General features: G+C 36.8%; 1 protein-coding gene across 2 annotated transcripts in view; it reads right to left on the bottom strand.

The window, feature by feature from the left end:
* NEK1 (NIMA related kinase 1) overlaps positions 1 to 19,050 on the bottom strand; it is a 48,081-nt gene extending 29,031 nt beyond the window's left edge. Inside the window, exons 1-16 of one of the 2 annotated variants that reach the window (XM_065836573.2) lie at positions 18,508 to 19,050; positions 16,232 to 16,380; positions 16,060 to 16,156; positions 13,930 to 14,027; positions 12,321 to 12,404; positions 11,800 to 11,867; positions 11,593 to 11,679; positions 10,455 to 10,509; positions 9,007 to 9,207; positions 8,069 to 8,129; positions 6,455 to 6,612; positions 4,099 to 4,158; positions 3,910 to 3,957; positions 3,743 to 3,817; positions 529 to 707; positions 316 to 447 (exon numbers count right to left, since the gene is read on the bottom strand). In XM_065836573.2, the coding sequence (XP_065692645.2) occupies positions 316 to 447; positions 529 to 707; positions 3,743 to 3,817; positions 3,910 to 3,957; positions 4,099 to 4,158; positions 6,455 to 6,612; positions 8,069 to 8,129; positions 9,007 to 9,207; positions 10,455 to 10,509; positions 11,593 to 11,679; positions 11,800 to 11,867; positions 12,321 to 12,404; positions 13,930 to 14,027; positions 16,060 to 16,156; positions 16,232 to 16,348 (1,520 nt within the window). In that variant the 5' untranslated portion in view covers positions 16,349 to 16,380; positions 18,508 to 19,050. The remainder of the gene's footprint in view (positions 1 to 315; positions 448 to 528; positions 708 to 3,742; positions 3,818 to 3,909; positions 3,958 to 4,098; positions 4,159 to 6,454; positions 6,613 to 8,068; positions 8,130 to 9,006; positions 9,208 to 10,454; positions 10,510 to 11,592; positions 11,680 to 11,799; positions 11,868 to 12,320; positions 12,405 to 13,929; positions 14,028 to 16,059; positions 16,157 to 16,231; positions 16,381 to 18,507) is intronic. The other variant, XM_065836562.2, reaches the window with a different exon arrangement.
* Between the last annotated feature and the right edge of the window lie 135 nt (positions 19,051 to 19,185).

Here is a 19,185-nt window from a genome sequence, read left to right as displayed (position 1 = left end):
AAGTGGAACTATGAAAACAGCAAAGGAGGAGGCTCATAATTATAATATTATCTGCAAGTGCATTAAGTTAATAATTTTGGCTGAAATGTAGTTTACTAAACAGTTGTTAGTAATCTACTTTTTTCCACTATTGGGGAAGCCAAGGTTTCCATTGGTTCTAAAAGAACTGTGGTCTGTGAGGGACTAACGCACCAACAGACAGAACAGTACCAATGGATAAGAGTGATTTTGAGACATGTCAAACTACTAAATGAAACAAGACACAGAACAGAATCTAACATGTAAGGACAGATTTACGGATTATTGTAGTCCAACCTGTTTGCATTGCCTTGTTTAGACACTTCCTTCAATCTTTTCACTTTTTTCCTAATTGCACCAGCATCAGGTAAATGGTGATGACCTGCAGGTCCCTTAGGAACTCCTGGACGTACTCCAGGTGGAATTCCTCTGTAGGTAAATATGTACAGTAACTTTCATTACTTTCATCTAAAGCAGACCACACACAACTTCTAATGCAAGGTACTGTACCTTTCAGAAACTTCTTGGCCTTGTACTTTTGCCCTCAATCTGGCTTCCCTCTCTTCAGCTACTCTAATGTTCTCCTTCTGCTGTTGCATCTGGTCAAAAATAGCATGATAGTGTTCATATGGTCCTCTGGAAGACACAGGAAAAGGGCCAACACCACCTCCACCGCCATAATATGGTGCCTGAAAATCAGAAAGGAGAGGGTGGAAATCTCAAATACTGGTTTTAACAAGCCCTTCCAATTTTCACCTCTTCAGCAGAATAGGAGCATTAATACATCCTGCAACAATTCTGAATTGCTCCTAGTTTTACTCCTGGCATGCCCCAATCTTAAGGAACTACAAGATAAATATATTTAAAACTTATTTTTCTGTTAGGACTTCAGAATAATACAGCATTTTACCTCCCTCTGATACCAGAGTAGTTATACACAAGACACCTGTCACACATTTTGAAAGTTATCAGTAACACATCCATTGAAGTGCAGTTAGAGATAGATGTTCCACACAGGAAAAAGAAAAGTTTTAACACAAAAGCTAGAAGTGACAAAGTACTAACCAAAGTACTAACAAGTGACTTGTAGCCAAACACCCTTTTTTTTTTCATGAAGCTAGAAACGGTTAAGCACACTTCTAAGGTTGCTGAATGGCATTAAGCGCAGATTTATCTAAGAATCCCTCTTGCTACCAACCTATAGTTCTGTTTCATCACTAGAACTGAGATGCTTCACTATTAAAGCTCAGATCAGGGGCACATCTACCACAAGTGACTACTTTGAGAATGACAGAGATAATTTGCATAAAGAACTAGAGTTCCTACAGAACCTTCATATGAAAATAATAATAAAAAAATATGTTGCAAGCAGCTGTGTACAGTAGCAGGCAAGGATGGAAGCAGAAGATGTGAAACTGGCAAAACAAGGTTAAGGTTGTCAGCACATGCATAAAAATGTTCCCTTTACACCTGAGGAAGCAGTTAAGTAGCCCATGGTAGAGAATCTATGGGATTTGTTTTAACAATAGTGTAAATGTTCCTTCCAGAGTGGCCTTACGTACTTTTAATAAATTCGAATAGGTGAGTGCACATATGACAGGTTCAAGATTGCCTGCTTAGCAGTTCTTGAACAAATTACATCTGGCGATGGAATTTTGCTCACATTCTGAGTTTCAGTTGCTCAGTACCTATCAATAGCTCCCTATAACTCATATGACAGAACACTGAAAGATTTATCCAGGCACTCAAATACTTATGCTGGTATGCTGTTCATCTGAATAGAAGTAATTCACTATACAAGACTCCAGTTTCCACAAATAGAATGCAAAGTCTTGCATTAGACACTATTCAAGGTTTCACCTATCACTATTACAGCTCAGTTTTTAAAAGGATTATCTAAAGGAATAGTATGATCAACATCCAGGCAAATGCTGTGAAGCAGGCGCTCATCAATAACCTGCAGAACAGTTACAGCCCCCACTAGAACCACAAATCCAAAAGCCAGATCCTTGTCACCTCTTTCTCCACTTTCCTTCAGAAACAGGTACCAGCAACCAACCCAAAAAGACAACAGGAGGAGAAAATCATGCAGTCCCTGAGCCTACTGTGCTTTCATGAGAGAATGTGGTTCGACAGCATTGTCAGGAAGTTGCTGGACACACTGTTTTCATTTTGGAGAAAGGAAAATGATAATGAAGTCAAGAATACTATAATAATATACGGAAAGCTGGAGTGATGATAACCTAGCAGTATGCAGTAAGATCTGCCCTAAACCATCCAATCTGGAGAAGACATTTCAATGAATTTTAAAGCATGTTTCCCATGACATTTTGCACCAGTGATCCTTACTGAAAAATATATGCAGTCACTGAACCCGTTTCCCTAGATGACTGAGGATACTGATAATGATGCAGCTGTAGCTACAACAGAATACTTCATACATTTGCAGTGCCTGAGGACCTTGCAATAAAATTCTCAAAGCTAACCAGAAACATGACTGTTTTCAGAAATATATATAGCTCTGATCCAAAAATGACAATGCTGATATATCGTGTTGTGTGGAAGCTTGCATTGGTGCCTACCAGTTTCATCTTGAGAGAGAAGCATGACATGGCATAGCAAGCAAATTATGTTTTTTGATTTTTCCATTAAATGCAGTTTTTAAAATCTAGTATGCTTAAGCGTGCTTTTATATTTAAGCTTTACTTATATGATGTGTGACACACATCCAAAGATGATGTCTATTGTGAAATAATATACTTAATAAGCAGCCACTAAAACCTTGTCAAGTGCTTGTTTATTCCCCATATTCTTGTACAAGGAACAGAAAATAAAACCTTATTCATTTTGACTCTACAGCTCAGTCAGACCTTGTTTACAAAAACACTACTGAACATGTTCAGGCCAAATATTTTTCTAAGACTCACTAACACCACAACAAATAGCTGTGTTTAATCCATTTTCTACTGTGAAATAGATTTACATCACAGCAATACTTAAATTCCTGCACTGGCTCTGTCTGATGAGAGTACCCAGACCTTTATACTCAAATAACTTCACAAGACTACTTCCCAGAACAGTTGTTTCCATGAAACTATAAGACACAAAGAGGAAAACGAAACTGTCATAGAATCAGATTAAATTATATAACTAAATTATGTAAGAAGCGAATGGCTAAAGAGTTTATTGTTTTCAGACAAAAATAATTAGATTTACTGAGAATTTTCACCCCCCTCCTGAACAACTTATCAGTATATATAAACATTGTCATTTATGTCACTAAATAACAAAGAATGCTTAGAACTAGGTGTTTAATACTGGGGAAGAGGTCCATTATCATAATATGAGAACCTGGAAAAAGATTTCAACAAAGGAATTCAAGAACAAACTTGAACGTGAAAGCAGCTGTTCATGCATAGATTAAGCATAAGAAAAGTAGCAAAAGCAGGAGTGGAAAAAAGAAAGTGGTGCATGAAAACCATTACTGGCAGAAAGAGAAGAAATTCAGAAATTTAGGAAGTTGGAAAATGAAAATTGCACATGTTCTCCAAAAAGCCAGGGAAGAGAGTCTGTTATAGAGTTTCAGTTAAAATATCCATAGATTAATAGTGGACAGCCCCAAGAGTTGACCTCCAAGAACAGATCTTTCTGAAAAGAGAAGACCATGCCAGATAACCAAAGTCAGGGGGAACAGACTAAGCACATTTCTGCATCTGCTGCCAACCTTAACATCACCACTTCCACCTGAACCAAGCACATTCCTCCATCCTTGTTCCCTGGCTCTGTTTATTCGTTCCATCTGAAGGAGAAAACAATACAGGAAAACGTAATTCAAGGAATCACTAAGTAAAAATTGAACTTCACTATTAACACATTTTAAACATATTTTACCCTTTCTTTTTCCAATCTTCTCATTTCATCCGCCTTCAGTAAACTGATCTGCAATGTGCAAGGTTTAAGCATGTTTAGTAACTGAGAAATTGAACTACTCCATATTCTTATGCAATGTACAACACACCACAAGATATTTCATTAAAATTAATATGGGTGGAAAAAGAAAGTCTGAAGAATCTTGTCTACCTGATCTCTCTGGCGTTTTTCTTTTTCAGGCAACTCTAATCTTTTCTTTTTTGAAAGTTCCTGAAAAATAAGCATATAATTTGGTATTTATTACTGAGCCACTATTCTGTCAAGTCTCTGTCAAGATAGGCCAGTGCTCCAACTGCTGGTGTATGTCCAAGAAGATTAAAAAAAATATTTAATTTTTTTTTTTTCAGGTCACTGTTACATAATGTTTGGAAAAGAGGAGGAAAGGTTTGAAGGTTTTGTCATTCTTGCTCTGTACTTCGCTTTTGCTTAGTTTGAGAAAATAACATTATTTCATGATACCTCAAACATTTTCCTCCTTTCTTCTCCTGGACTAATTTTCTTCGTTGGAGTTGGAAAACCTAGATAAAAGGTGAAACTTCAAATTAGATAGTATGATGCCAGAATGAGAGAAAAATTCTAATTAGAAAAAAAATCTTAAATCCCCAACTTAGTACATGCAAAATGAGGTTTAAAGTAATTACTCAGGAGGTTTTCAATGAAAAGCACTGCCAGGATCTAGAAGTAAATGTACTTGTTCATCTTCTACTATAAGCTCTGCCTTGAAGGTTGAAGGCAGTAACTTTTGAATGTGTTTGTCTTAATTTTTCTTGTCTGGCAGTATCATTGTGCATCACAATCTCTTCCTATTAGAAGTCTTTGAGGGTCCCTGGATTTCTTGTTTATTCAGAGAAGAGATTTATTACGTTATTCTCAGGTTCTTGAGCCTGGGTAACTCTAACCAAGGCTCTTGCTACCTATGGAAAAGAAGAACACAGCCACTACTCAATACAGAGTAAAGAAACACCCAGACATAATAAAGCACACTGCTTAGTCTAGTCTTCTTAAAGAAGTGGTTACTTCTAAAGCACGTTTTTCTGACCATGCCAGAACACAGAGAGCTTCATAGTATTTTCTTATGATGACCTAAAGACCTATCAAATGAGTACTTTAAAATCAAGTATTTCAGAAGACAAGCCTTTAGAGACTTAAGTCAATGTAGTTCAACTACAGTGAGTTAATGTAATATCACTAAACAAAGCAGATGATTGCTGCATGCTCCTCTGAAAAAACAGTTGAGAGATGAAAGCTCAGACTACCCTGGAACAACAACAAAGAGAAGAAAATGTATATGACACTGTAGTAATTGTTTCTATTTTACATCTTATTCCTCATCACCAGGTACAATCCACACAAAGAGTATGTCTTAAAAATAGCAGTGTTACAGACTCCTTACATGTAGAGCAAAAGGTATTTCCTCAGTGCAAGTTGGATTGGTGTTGACTGGTGACAATGATTACAAAGAGCAGCAGCCTTAAACCATAAAAACCTTGTGGTCTCATAAGGCCACACAAGAAGTCTGTGCTCTCCCTTCTTCTTGCTCTCTTTGAAAAAGTATGTATCCCAAGGCATCAAGACTTGTGTGATCAATAAGTTTTTCCATAAACCTCCAATAATTTTGAACTTAAAGGATAAGTTACATCTCAGGGGTAATTTTCTATCCACCTATCAAATTTGACAGATGGGTAGAGATATCAATATCATATTCCCCAAAGTGCCATGGAGAGAAGGGAAAAAAAAAAAAAACAAAACACCAACACCTCCAAAATCCACAACAAAATACTACTCATTCAGAACAAAATGTGAATTACTTCTCTTGCTGAAATGGGAGCTTCTTGGTTGCTAGTTGTTTGGTGTGTACATATAGCTCAAAACTAGCTGTATCATAAACACCTCCTGGCCATGCAGTAATTAAAGGAATAAGGAGAGAGAAGAGGAAAAGGAGAAGAAAACAAACAAACAATGTTTTACATAATAAGAACTACAGAAAAGATGACTGGCAGAAAGATCAAAAGTAAAGTATGAAGTTATACAGAAGGCTATTTCTCATTAGCTCATGGAATTAAGTCTGGGAAACTCCTCTTCCAATTGCACAGTTTCCTCTGGCTGACAACACTTCAGAAAATGACTAAGAAATTTTCTATGTCTTGAAAATTTGAGATTATTTTTGAATAAGGAAGAAAGATGTAAAGATTCTTATTGTGTCAATTATCCTGACAGACTTCCAATATTTCTAAGAGTGGTTAACATTAACAAAGGAACTGAAAACATGCAAAACACATCTAATTCAGCACTGAAATTAAACCCCAAACTTATGGTAGCAGTCTCCAAAAATCATTATATTAAAACCAACTAAACAAACAAAAATCAATAACAAAGCAAGCCAAGCAGTTAGACTACTACTACTACTTTCTCTGCAGATGCATGTGTCCAGATAGAAGACATTTTGAAAAGGAATGCATAGTAAATATGAGCAAATCAGTTCAATTTAAGTAACTTAGCTTCTTACCTGCCTAGATTTAGTCAATGGCTTCTTTTCATTAGGCTTTTTAGGTGCATCACAAGACTTCCTGATCGCTAAAGGCACTCCATATTTTGCAGCAGGTTTGGTAATTTTCTGAGCTGGTGCAACTGAAGTCAGTAATTGTTCTTGAGCCAGTCTTTTAGCTAAAAAGGAAAAAAAAAAAAGTTTTACAGCTATCCTAGGTGGCCAGTTTACCGTATTTCCCTTTACCAAGGTGTTGGAACAGCCAAACCTAAGGAACACAGATGAACTGCTAACATTTCATTCACGTGGGGTGATGCATAAGTGCAGTATACCCAGTTGTCTAAAACAGCATATCTAAATATCATGCTTGGTAAGAAACAGCAGAACACAATCCCTGAGCTTTTCACTCTCAACACTTCACTCTAAACTGCAGAACTGAAGCTTATTTCAGCTGCCATGCTTTATTATCCACTGGATATCCCATAGCCACAGGGCAAAGTTTTCCTAATGGAATACAGAGACAGGCATCTCTCCACTAAAGACACTGGACTGCAACCTGCAACACTCGTATCAGAAGATGATGAGCCCTGGAAGAGCTTCAAGGGCCTTGAAGGATATTGTTTTCCCTGTAGAGTTCTCAAAAATATGTCAATATTGTGGATTTTATTCTGTGTTAGCAGTGTTCTCCTACTACAGAATAGCAGGATATCAGTGAAACACACAACATTCTGACAAAACATCAAAGCATGTGCCATAGCTTCAAGTAATTATGAAGAAAAATAAAGGGTAAGAAAATCTAGGAAAAAGGGTAAAATAATGCAGGAAAAAGAAGTAAGATACGAACATCTAAACGAAGTGAGGCACAATCTCATTTCATAGAACATAGAATAGTTTGGGTTGGAAGGGACCTTCAAAGGTCATCCAGTCCAACCTCCCTGCAATGAGCAGGGACATCTGCAATTAAATCAGGTTGCTCAGAGCCCCATCTAGCCTGGCCTTGAATGTCTACAGGGACGGGGCACCTACCACCTCTCTGGGCAACATGTTTCACCACCCCCATTGTAAGAAATGCCTTTCTCATGTCTAGCAACAACAGGTCCTGCTAAAAAGCATGTCTCCATCTTTCTCATAGGCCCCTTTTAAGTACTGAAAGGCTACAATAAGGTCTCATTGGAGCCTAATTTGCTACCAGTAGTAGAAATTCTACTGCTTTGGGCTAAAGTCAGGGCTAAATCCTGGAATCTTTACCAAAACCTCCCACATTTTTACAAGAAATGGTATTTCTCATTGCCCATTTGTCATTAGTAAGGGAAAAAAAATAAACAGACAATAACAACATATAAATTATTTCCAATATTTGCAGTCTTCACTGTCTCCTTTCATTTTGGAAGCGTAGCATACTTCAGGAGGAAAAAGTACACCTAAAATCTTACAGAAACATAGTTCATATTTGCATCATTTGTACCCTACATACATCCAAGCTCCCTGGGGGAGATGGAAAAATTGCTTCCCTCTCTTTTTTTCCTGTCAGTTCTACAATCATGTATAAGAACACACCAAAACCAATAAAAGAACAAAGCTCTGTACACCGTCTTGCCAGAACTGAAAGCAAAAGCACTTTCCATACTTACTTACCTGGTGCAGCATGCGGTCCAAACTTCTGGAAGATTTTGTGATTGAATTCTTCAGCAATAAGCTAAACAAAAAGTCAAACAGTTAGCCAACAGTGTTATGTCTAAAGCTTGAAAGAACCCCTTTTCAGACAAACTTATCTGTAAAGATTTCTGAATGTTACCTTTCATTGGTACTTCCATCTAACTATTATGAGTTGAAAGTCTATTTTATATACAAAACAAATGGCCTTCTCCTGGAATTTCTTTAGTTGCCAGTTAGAATCCACTAGAATTCTTTATACTTAGTGAGGTCTCCTTTTGCATTAACTTCCTGTATGTCCTTTCTCTGCCTATATTTATTTACCTTGTATTAGTACTAATATTAAAGTGTTAAGCTTGATCTCTTTTGATTAGATTTATAGTAAAAGGACATGAATAGATGTCAAATGTTATCAACAGATTCTAAACTGAATAGTGAGCAACTTCTAAGTCATATATACATGATACATTTAAACATCAATAAATTTAAAGATGACTTTGCAGTATTTCACAGAACACACTTTCAGGACATTCCAAATTCCAATTAAAAATGGCTTAAAGAAATTGTGATAAAGAAGTGATGCTGAAGTCATTCGCAGCACCGTTTTATGAAAAAATACATATGTAAACAAATCAACATCTCACTCATACTTCCTCGCTATGTAGAAAACCACACAAAACAGTGCTCTGAAAATGTCAACTTAAATTTGTTTGTGGAAACTACCAAATACTTAAGTAATTTGAGATTTTTCTTTGCAGTCTGTAGTAAAACCTTTTCTTCCACAACTGAAAGCATCTCTATAAAAGCTCTAGGAAATACCATTACTCCAGTTTCTCATGTTGTATATTGACATTGCAAAAAAGAAAAAGAAAAGTTCTATGATGTTTTCAGCAAAGTTAGAATTAAAACTAACTCCATACCTGTGGTGTGAGAAATTTTTCAACCCGTTTGGCTATAAAATTTTTCTCCAATATGGAGTTTACTGATGGTCTATTCCTAGGATTTCTTTTAAATAACTGTGACAACAGATTACGTAGATCATAGGAGTAATGCATAGAAACCGGAGGGAAAGGTCCAGAGATTATCTTCAGTACCAAATTCTTCATGTTACCAGCTTCAAACTACATCATGCAAGAAAGAAAAGTTATTATTACTTACTCTCTGTCCATATGTGAGGCTGCACATAAACATAAAGAGAAAAACAAAACACCTTCCCTTGCCTCAACGTATCAAAAAAATTTTCAAGGCCATCAACAGTTCACATCAGTGGTTTGAAATAACCTGCTGCCTCATAATAGAGATATTTAATACTACAGAGATACAAACCTTGCTAACAATTAATTACTTCACTCCAAATCCAGACTGACAATGATATATAATTAAGGACAAAATAATTATATAATTATCTGCTTCATCTCCTCTCCCACACACTTTCAACCATCACATGCCCTCTGCCCTTTTTAGCAAAGCCACATTTCAAATGAAACAATGTCAAGTAGTCACACTCGCACAGTGTGAAATCCAAAGGAATGTTTAGACTTCAGCTTAAGCTCAGGAAGCACAGCACACTGTTTCAATTCCTTTGTACTATAAAAGAAAAACAGTACATATCACCCAGCTCACAGAAAACAACCTATCGCTATCAATTCTCAGGCAACATTGTTGGCAGTGCTGCCACAGAAGAGACCAAGCAATAAGAAACTATAAAAGCTTGAAATGAAATGAAATCCTTATTCCTTGGTGTTTTTTTTTCTGATATTAATATTTTAATCTTTTTGTTTAAATAAAAATAGCTATTTTAAAAAACAAACACAAACAAACAAAATCATAAAAAACCACAACCAAAACAAGACAGAAAAAAAGGTTTTTCTTCCCTTCCTAACTGGAAAACGCATGATAAAGATGTGTTCTTCAAAACAACACATACACACACAAAAAGGCAACTCTTTCACGTCAGGAGCTTTTTCTAAGAACTATTTCTGTTCTAAACACAAACGCATTAATCCATCTGCACAAAAGCCAACAGTCCAAATTCAGACTTGCAATGAAAAAGTTTTTGGAAAGAAAGGAAGACTACTTGCAGTATCATTTGCTACAGCACCTGATATTTTTTTTCAGCTAGCATTGTTCATTAGAAACTGACATTTAAACAAAATATACAGTACAAAGATTTCTGAAGAGGTTGGAATGAACAGAAAACAGATGGAAAATGTTGGTCAGTATAGGAAGAGGAGATGAAAATGTTGAGGGTAATTTTAAATAGTCACCATTAAAGCCTTTCATCAAGTGAGACACATTTGCATAACATCAGGAAAAATTCCTGTTTGAAATCACTACGATTTTAAAGAAACAAAACGCTGCTACTCACCGCATGTTTAAGTGTGCACATTTCATAGAGAACACAACCAAGAGCCCAGATGTCACTAAAGCAAAGAGAACATGCTTAAGAATTGGTTCTAGGAGTAACATGGCCATGCAACCTATATCTGTGAAGTCCATCTTTGAAAAGGAAAAGGTTGTATTTTGAGTATGTACAAGCTCTCTTGTATCTTCCACCCCTTCAAACACAACATCCCAAACAAAAAAAGAATTCAACAAGCAAAAATCAGGCCAACCTGAAAACCAGCTGGGGTTATTTTGGCTCGAGATTTTATTTAGACCTTTTCATCTATACCACCCCAATCAGAGAAATTAGACAAAATATGGACAAAGGTTTTCCTTCTTTAGATGTATACATTTACCTGAGGTTTTTGAATAAAACAAACAAAAACTCAAACAAAACCCACCATCCAGTTCAGCAAATAAAATTCTTACAGTCAATTTGCTCTGTTTAGCCTTGACTTACCTTACCCTTATTCATGACAGGATTACAGAATTTGGTTAGAATACCATCTGATAATAAATCCCATACAGGAGAAATTAAGGGACAAGGAACTGTAGTAATTTTTATCTTTGAAGAAACCAATTGGAATTAGTACAAGACACTCACAACAATGGATGGAGCAGCTTAGTGAGGCATAAGACTAACTTGAGAGTGACCATGTTAATGACATGATGGATGCTGTTACCAGTTACAGCCTAGTGCCAGGACAGCAAATACATAAGCGAAGTATCTGTATGATTTTGTTATCTGAAGCAAGCTGAGCCACTTATCTATGCATCTGCTTAGAGAACTCAATTACTGTGTTTGTGATTTCATTCTCATCATCATTCATAGTGCATAAATTAAGGCAGTAGAACTAGTGTGGAGATAACCAAAAGCTGAGCCATCATGAAGAACACAGCTAGATCAAGAACTCAGAGCATTAAGCGACATCATCTCTGCATCACATTGCTTTGTACTGCACAGACCTGCTAACGTCCCACTTGTACAGACTCAATACTTTCTTGGGTAAGAGATGGAACAAATGGCTCCTCACCATCATCTGAATAGAACAGCTTCAGATTTCTAAAGAGCTCACTCTATTTTCCTTACCAAAAATGTTTAATAAAATGTTTATTAGTACCTTTTATTGTTGTAAGGTTTGTTCTGACATATTTCAGGCGATAAATAGTACGGTGTTCCTATGCAAGTGCGAGCCAACTCAGCAGTACTAAGAAAAAAATAAGAATGAATGTTAACTCGTTAACTCACATGAAGTGCACACATGGTGTTTTCCTAGATCAAAGCGATTTAGATTAAGTCAGAGAGAACAGCATCAAAAAGGAATTACCTGTTAAGAACTCTGGCGATCCCAAAATCTCCCAGCTGTATTGTTCCATCTTTGGTTAAAAATATATTCTTGATATAGAAATTTTAAGAAGTCTGTTAATTAAAACATTCATACAATTGCAAACTTCTTGTTCTCAACATGTTTTGGGAAGAATAAAGTTTTCTACTATTAAATCACTATGAAGTAACTAGCAGTAGCGTTACTGACTACTCCGATACACCAGACTTACTCTAGTCTTGCTTAATCAAAATTAAACACTATTACACATTCTAGAATATAACCTTTTCTGTCCCTACTGATAAATACAAGTAATAATCAAGTAGCTTCATCAAATGGCCTCATCTGTTTGTACAAATATCAGATAAATCTCTTGCAGACAATTCTGAGGAAGAAAAGTGCTTCCAGTATTCAAAGTGTTTAGGTAAAAAGACTATTTTCTATAATTTTCCAACTTACACTAGCAAGATATGAATGTAACCATTTTGGAAGTAAATTCAGTTAAAAAATAGTTACCTACATACCTGTGACTTTATATCCCGATGCAAGATTTTTCTATCATGTATGTGTTTTAGTGCTAAACAGATTTGTACAAACCAATCCAGAATCTATGCGTGAAAGAAAATGCAACATTAGTACTGCTATTTATCTGAAAGCTGCCCCAGTTACATAACTGAAGATATTATCAGATCAGCTTTAGAATTCTAACTCTAGATTTCACCCTCTTCCCACGAACCTGTCATTTATACCACAGAATAATTAAAAACATAACAGTACTGTCACTACAGTGCAAACTTTTAAATGAAAGATGCGTATTACCCAAATTGGATATTAAGCCAGAGACCACTACATATTATAAAGCTAAAAAAAAGTACGCAATATGAATTTGATTGACTAAAATATTTAAGATACAGAATTAGCATCTTAAAGAGTGTACTTTTGCTGTAATGAATACAAGTCTTCTTGCAGTCAATCAACCAAGAGTCCTACAAAACCATACCGATGTTTATAGAAACACTTATTGTATCATACAGTAATTTTATCTATTTTACCATAAATAGAAAAATAGTACAAAGCACATTTCAACTAGAAAAGCAATGAACTACATATGCCTAGAAGATTAACAACAAGTCAACAAAACCCACGTTTTCATAAATTTATAAAAACCATAATATAAAGTGACTACCTGCAAGAACTTGTCCATGTGAACACTGGTTTCACATTTGCAACTTAGTACATACATGTCAAAATTACAGTATAATCCAAGGTGTAATTTTCACTTTTCTACGTTAAGTTCCTCTTGTAAAAGTGAGCCCAAATTAGAAAAAAAGTTTTACAAATCATATTCAAAATGTTTCATGATTATCCTATTCTAAACACCATCAATAGACCTAATGTAATAGCAGGCCTTTCCAGCCACAGGTAAACTGAGATACTACTGGAAGCAGACACAAAAGCATAGAAACAGTTTTATAAACAAGGAAACATATGTTAGTTGTAAACAAAAAAAAAATTAATCCTACATAATCTATTTTCACATAATTGAATCAGATCTACATAAAATCCTCTCTTTTATTCCAAACTCTCACACAGTATGAATGACTTTATAAGGAGTATCATGGAAAAAGAAAATCTGCTGGCATACATGAATACAAGATTAATTTTTTTCTAATGGAAAAATGAACTTTTGAATGGTATCAACTTCATATTGCCATATTTCATATTAGTGTACTTATAAAGTATGTTATTCTATATTTCTCGTAAATGCAAATCAGTGTTACAAAACAATAATCCTGTGCCATTACATATTTCCAAAAATAATTCCAAAGGTTTAAAAATATTCATGTTGTCTTTCAGTATTTTTCATTTCTCAGACTTTGTTTACTTACTTCGTAAGAGATTGAACTTTTTTTAAATCATCTTACACATATAGACAAAGCCGCAATTAACATAGCCAAAAATTTCAGCTACATTTTTTTTTAAGATATTCCTGTAACTGATGGCAATGAGAATCACAGTTTGAGAACCTCCTTTAGATTAGCCAACTATATCTACCACACTGAACCAAAATAATTTAAAACTCATGAAAAAAGTATCATGCAAGAAAACACTATAGCAGTAGTTTCCTGTTACCTGATCTTCAGAGAACAAGATTCCTTTCTGGGCATTGATTTTTTTAAATAGGTCTCCTCCTTCACAGTAATCCATCACTATGTAGAGACAGCCATTTTCTGTAAAATAAAACAAAACGTATTTCAAAAAGAAAAAGACAGATCCATCTTTAATGCAGCTTTCCAAATATCTTCACTGCAGTCACAGAAAAAGCTACAAAAATGCTAACCTTTTCACATGCAGCTTCAGATATCACTTATTAAGTCCTTTTTTTTTTAAACTTCAAGCAAAATTACTTCTATTATTTTGAGTTTCACAACATAAGTTTCCCATTTCTGGTAAGATAAAACTATTTTGATATGGAGAAAAAAAAGTCACACCTGCTGAACCAATGGCGCAAAACGAGGTTCAAAACCACTGAAATTAAAGGTGTCACTTTATGAATAGAATATAAAACCACTCTTCAACCTGCTTTCAAACATCTTATAGATCCCCTACTCTAAAAACAGAGTTCTAATTCAGGTAGTTGCCTCTATTTGCCTAATCCTTTCTTGGAGTTTTATCTGGCCAAGGTATTACCCACAGTAAGTGAAAGACTGTGACAACCATTAGCTCTCACACCAGACACACTGTTCATTTCAGAGACTGAATAAAACTTCCAGCAGATGATGACAGGTGGAAACAATTATTTTTCTTATTTTTTGAATGAAATTTGGGGAGACTTCCAAAAGTCCTATGCAAGTTTCCATTAGGATGTAAGAACATATATAATACATTTCATACAAAGTTACAGTTTTGCTCCCCAATGCAATCTTATCCTGTTCCTGATGAAAAAAAGACTGGGCAGAAGCAGGTTACTAAAAACTACAAAGAACTACACTAGCCACATATTAGGCATAATTTGGTAAGAGCTGAATAAATGCATTATATCAGTCACATGTCACTCAAAAAAACCCTCTTATTTTTGAAAGAGATTGTCATAGCACTTAAAATCTAAATAGAGTCAAATTAATTAAATCATCTAAGTTGCTTAAATTTTACTCCTTCAGAACGCTTCTGGAATTTGCCTTTCAAAACATCAAATTCAAGACTTTTCTTTCATGCTTACAGCTATTTGTATCTTGATTAAGTTTTATAACGGTGTAATTTTAAAAGATGATCCTAGGATTCTGAGTTTCTGGTAAACCTGTTGCTGAAATAGTTCTCTTTTAAAAACCAAATCAGTACAACTCAAAATCAATGTCCTTTAGCAATAAAGATGCAACATGAAGTCTCTTGAATTACAGATTACAGGATCTACCCTCGAAAGAAGAAAAAGTAAAAAAGAAGTCTTAAAGAACAGGCTTCTGTTACAAAGAAAAAAGTGTAGGTTTATAAATTAGAAGACTATGGCTGTGCAATGATTCCAGCGCAAAATTCTAATTTAATGAATAGACAAAAATAAAAGCCCCAAGAAGACATAAGAAAGTTAGCAGAAAAGAAGGAAAATAGAAAAGAGCAACATTCCTAAAGAGTACCTCAAATAACATACATTTTAATAGTATTTTAACCTACAAAATAGGCTCTTTAAATCTTTTATCTGTTCTGCTCATTTACAAAAACATTCACTGTGAAAACTAATGTGGGATTATATTTCTCTCTTTCCTTCACAGCTTGGTGAAGCAAATGGTCCCATGTATTTTTCCACCTCTGAAAGCAGTTATATGATTATAGTTACTGAAGACTGTATTCTAAGACAACAGGCTTTGACATCCAAATTGCTCTAGGTTATCAATACTCAAATTTAGACCACTCTCAGATTTAACATGCACAAGCATTCAAGTCATTAGAGTATACAAAAGTATTCAAGGAGACTTACACTCTGGAGAAATAAGGGGAACATAACCCTTTCATTTAAGCATCAACCAAAACTGACACACATAAGGAAGAGACATGAATATTTCTATTTAATCGTTGCACATTAACTATTATTTTTAAACGTGCAGGGAATTGTGGAAAAATACAACCAGAAAGAACTGAAAAGAGTAACAGAACTGTGAAAAAAAACTGATTAAAGAGAGAAAACACACTGACTTTTAAACTATGTGCAGTAAGTAATGCATGGACAGTCACTATCATTACTTCAGGTTCTACTGTGTTAATTAATCTTACCTTCAAATGACTCCCTATACAGGACAATATTCGGATGTTTCATGTTAGCCAATACAGCAACTTCCCTCCTTGATTCTTCTCTCTCCTTATTTGACATCTTCAGAAGGAAAATAATAATTTTGAGAAAAGGAATGCAAAAAGAATGAATCAGTAATTAGTAATAAACACTCACCTTAGAGATGTTGATTTCTTTAATAACATACTGTTGGCCATTTTCTTTAGCTTTAACAAGAATCGCTTTCCCAAAGGATCCTTCTCCAATCTTTCGCACTTTAATATATTTATCCATAGTTATCTTCTTAGGGCATCCTTACTCAAGTACTAGGGAAAAAAAAACCAAAACAAAATACACACACAAAAATAACAAACACAAAACTGATCTAGTTTGCTGTACTTAGTCATCTGACTTGCCAAGTCATCTTACTTTTTTTTTTTTTTTTTTACTCAAAATGTCAACCCATTTATCTCCTCAGTTGTATCACTTGCTTTGTAGCTTTTCTGTAAATCACCTACTCTTATTCTCAATTCTATTTGGGTACAGTTGGCTTACTTGGTGTAAAAACAAAAAGGCTGCATTGAAAAAAAAGAGTTTAATCATTCTGCTTTACAGACAGTATTTTAAAAATTGTGTGTTTTATAATTAAATAAAGCAAGTAGTCAGTGCCATAACTTCTGATTTAGCTAGCATGCAATCATCATATAGAGCTATAACACCTGCTTAACAATCCTCCATTCAGCTGTACCTGGAAGAACTATGATAGTGGTGAGGCAGAAATTCCTACATGTTGTTTCTTAAGAAGCACTAAATCCAATATTTTGGAAGTTAGTCACTATAATGAAGCAAAAAATAGACTAAATTCAAGAGAGCCACATCAAGTTTAGAATTATTATAAAATATAAAAAGGTGTGACCTTAACTTTGACTGAAAACTTAGATAAATTATTCTTCCATGTTGCACAGAAAATAAATTCATTACAAAATGGTGCAAATCAGTATTTTTAAATTACTATCTGACCACTTAGACTACCTTTTGAGATTGAACAGATTACTCAGCTGAATGTTGATGGTGTTTATGGTCCTATGTTTAAAACTACATTGGTAAAAATAAGACACTAGTGAGTTGCATGTGCAAAGTACACCAATATAGAGATGTGTCAAAACAAAGACCAAAGTGATAAACATCAAAATAAACTCATGGTGGACTAAAACATATTTCCTACTGCAGATGGAACCTACATACCCTGAGTAAGTTTCCGTAAACTTGAAAAGGCAAAAGGTTCCTAAGCTTTTCTGCATCCAAACCTCACTTGAGAGCACTAACAGTATTGTGCCCTATTAGATCCATACTGCACACACATCTCAGGTGCGGCTCTTCTTCCAGATCGGGGATTTTTTTTGGTCATGAAATTACCATGCACCACAGACGCTGCTAAAGAGTGTCAGGATGATGAAGGACCCATACCACAGAAGGAGACTAAAATGAGTAAGCTGGATTAATATAGCAAGACAAAACACAAGAGAACTGCAGTAATCTTTTCTGCAATATAGAAGATGGGGAAACAAGCAGGACTAAGGATAACTACCAGGAAAGAAAAGAGTAACAATAACAGGCCTGCAACATCTTGGGTGTTTCTTTGCCTTGGAGTACCGAAAGATAGTTTAGAGCAAAGCTGCACTTCTAAAAAAAACAAAACAAAACAAAAGACTCAGTATTAACATTAACATTCTCTTTTGGGCCATAGTAAAATATAGCAGGTGAAACATAATTCTAACTTCAAGTGGCTTTACTAAGTTCTCTTCCTACTCCTGCTTTGTTTGTGAAACAAGCTATGCTGTACTACTGCTTAATCAGACGCATTAGGCGCGGCTTAGGGCTCTCACACTTCTGTACAAATATAAGCGATCAAGAAGCAGCCTGTGGGTGAGAAGGTACAGTTCGGTCAAAGAGAGTATATAATTTCGTACGAGTTAGATGGCTTATTTTTACCCGTGGCATGGGAAATACAAGTCTTGAGAAAGGGCCGTCAGCGCTGACAGGGCGTTGGCTTTTCAAGCCCTGGGCAAGAAGTCATTTTACCCATCACAGACGCGCACAGAAAAGCGGCTTGTGCGCCAGGGCACAAGTCACATCCCGAGACAGACAGACTGACCAACCGCTAGGTGCGGAGGCGAGGCGACAAACCCGAATCGCACAGACAGACCACAACCAGGCGGACGCGAAGCGGTATCGCGCCGTGCCCGCCGGCCGCAGCCCGGCGGCAGCGGAGGCCCCCAGGCCAGCGGGCCCCACCAGGCCACCGCCTCCGCAAAGCTGGGACAAGGCCGGCGGCAGGTGAGACTCGCGGCCAGAGACCCCCGTCCCAGACCGAATGAAACAGGAAACCAGCCACCGGCCTAGCCCCACCAGCAGCTCCTGCTGCCGCCCGCTCCATCCCCACCCCAGCATACCTCCGCGCAGCGCCCGCCGCTGCCACGGCTGCTCTACCCAGCCTCACGCCAGCCGCGGGCCGGCCCCCTCAGCGTCTATTGGCTGAGCCCCCAGCGTCTCAGCTCCTATTCGGTAACGTATGCCAAGGCGGGGCAGCTGGTTCGCTTGACCGCCCTTCCCGCGTTAGCGGCGCTTCACCGTGGTAACGCACGGGCGGCAGTCACGTGACGGGCAGGGAGCACTTTAATACAAATGAACCTGCGGGTATTTAACAATTTTTCCTTGGGGAAAAAAAAAACAAACATTTAACCTGCCACAATATTTTCTGGAACCTCCGTTCTGTGGGTGCAAGTTCGCTCTTTGCTGGCCTCCGTACCTCGGCGGGCACTGCAATGCCTTGCGCCTGCCTCAAGCTGGGAGTGCACAGCAGTGACGCGCTCTGCCCGCCATCTGCACGTCACCTGCAGGTAACATTTGTAAGCTCTTTGGACCCGACAGTCAGAGCGCACGGCGCCCGTGAAACTCGGCCGCGTCTTGCTTCAGGCAGAAACCAAACGGTGCTGCGATGTACGGAGCCACCTCCTTTACCTGGGAAGCAGCCTCCTCTCTGTTCTGAAGCATGGGGGTTTCCTGCTCCCCCGTTACCGCCCACTCCGCGCAGCGGCGAGCTGCGACCCGGGCCCGTAACCCGCCCTCAC

The sequence above is a fragment of the Patagioenas fasciata genome, chromosome 4, assembly GCF_037038585.1.
Source record: "Patagioenas fasciata isolate bPatFas1 chromosome 4, bPatFas1.hap1, whole genome shotgun sequence".
NCBI classification, from domain to species: Eukaryota; Metazoa; Chordata; class Aves; order Columbiformes; family Columbidae; genus Patagioenas; species Patagioenas fasciata.
The sequence above is the reverse complement of the archived record's forward strand: the minus strand, read 5'-3'. Positions and strand labels throughout refer to the sequence as shown.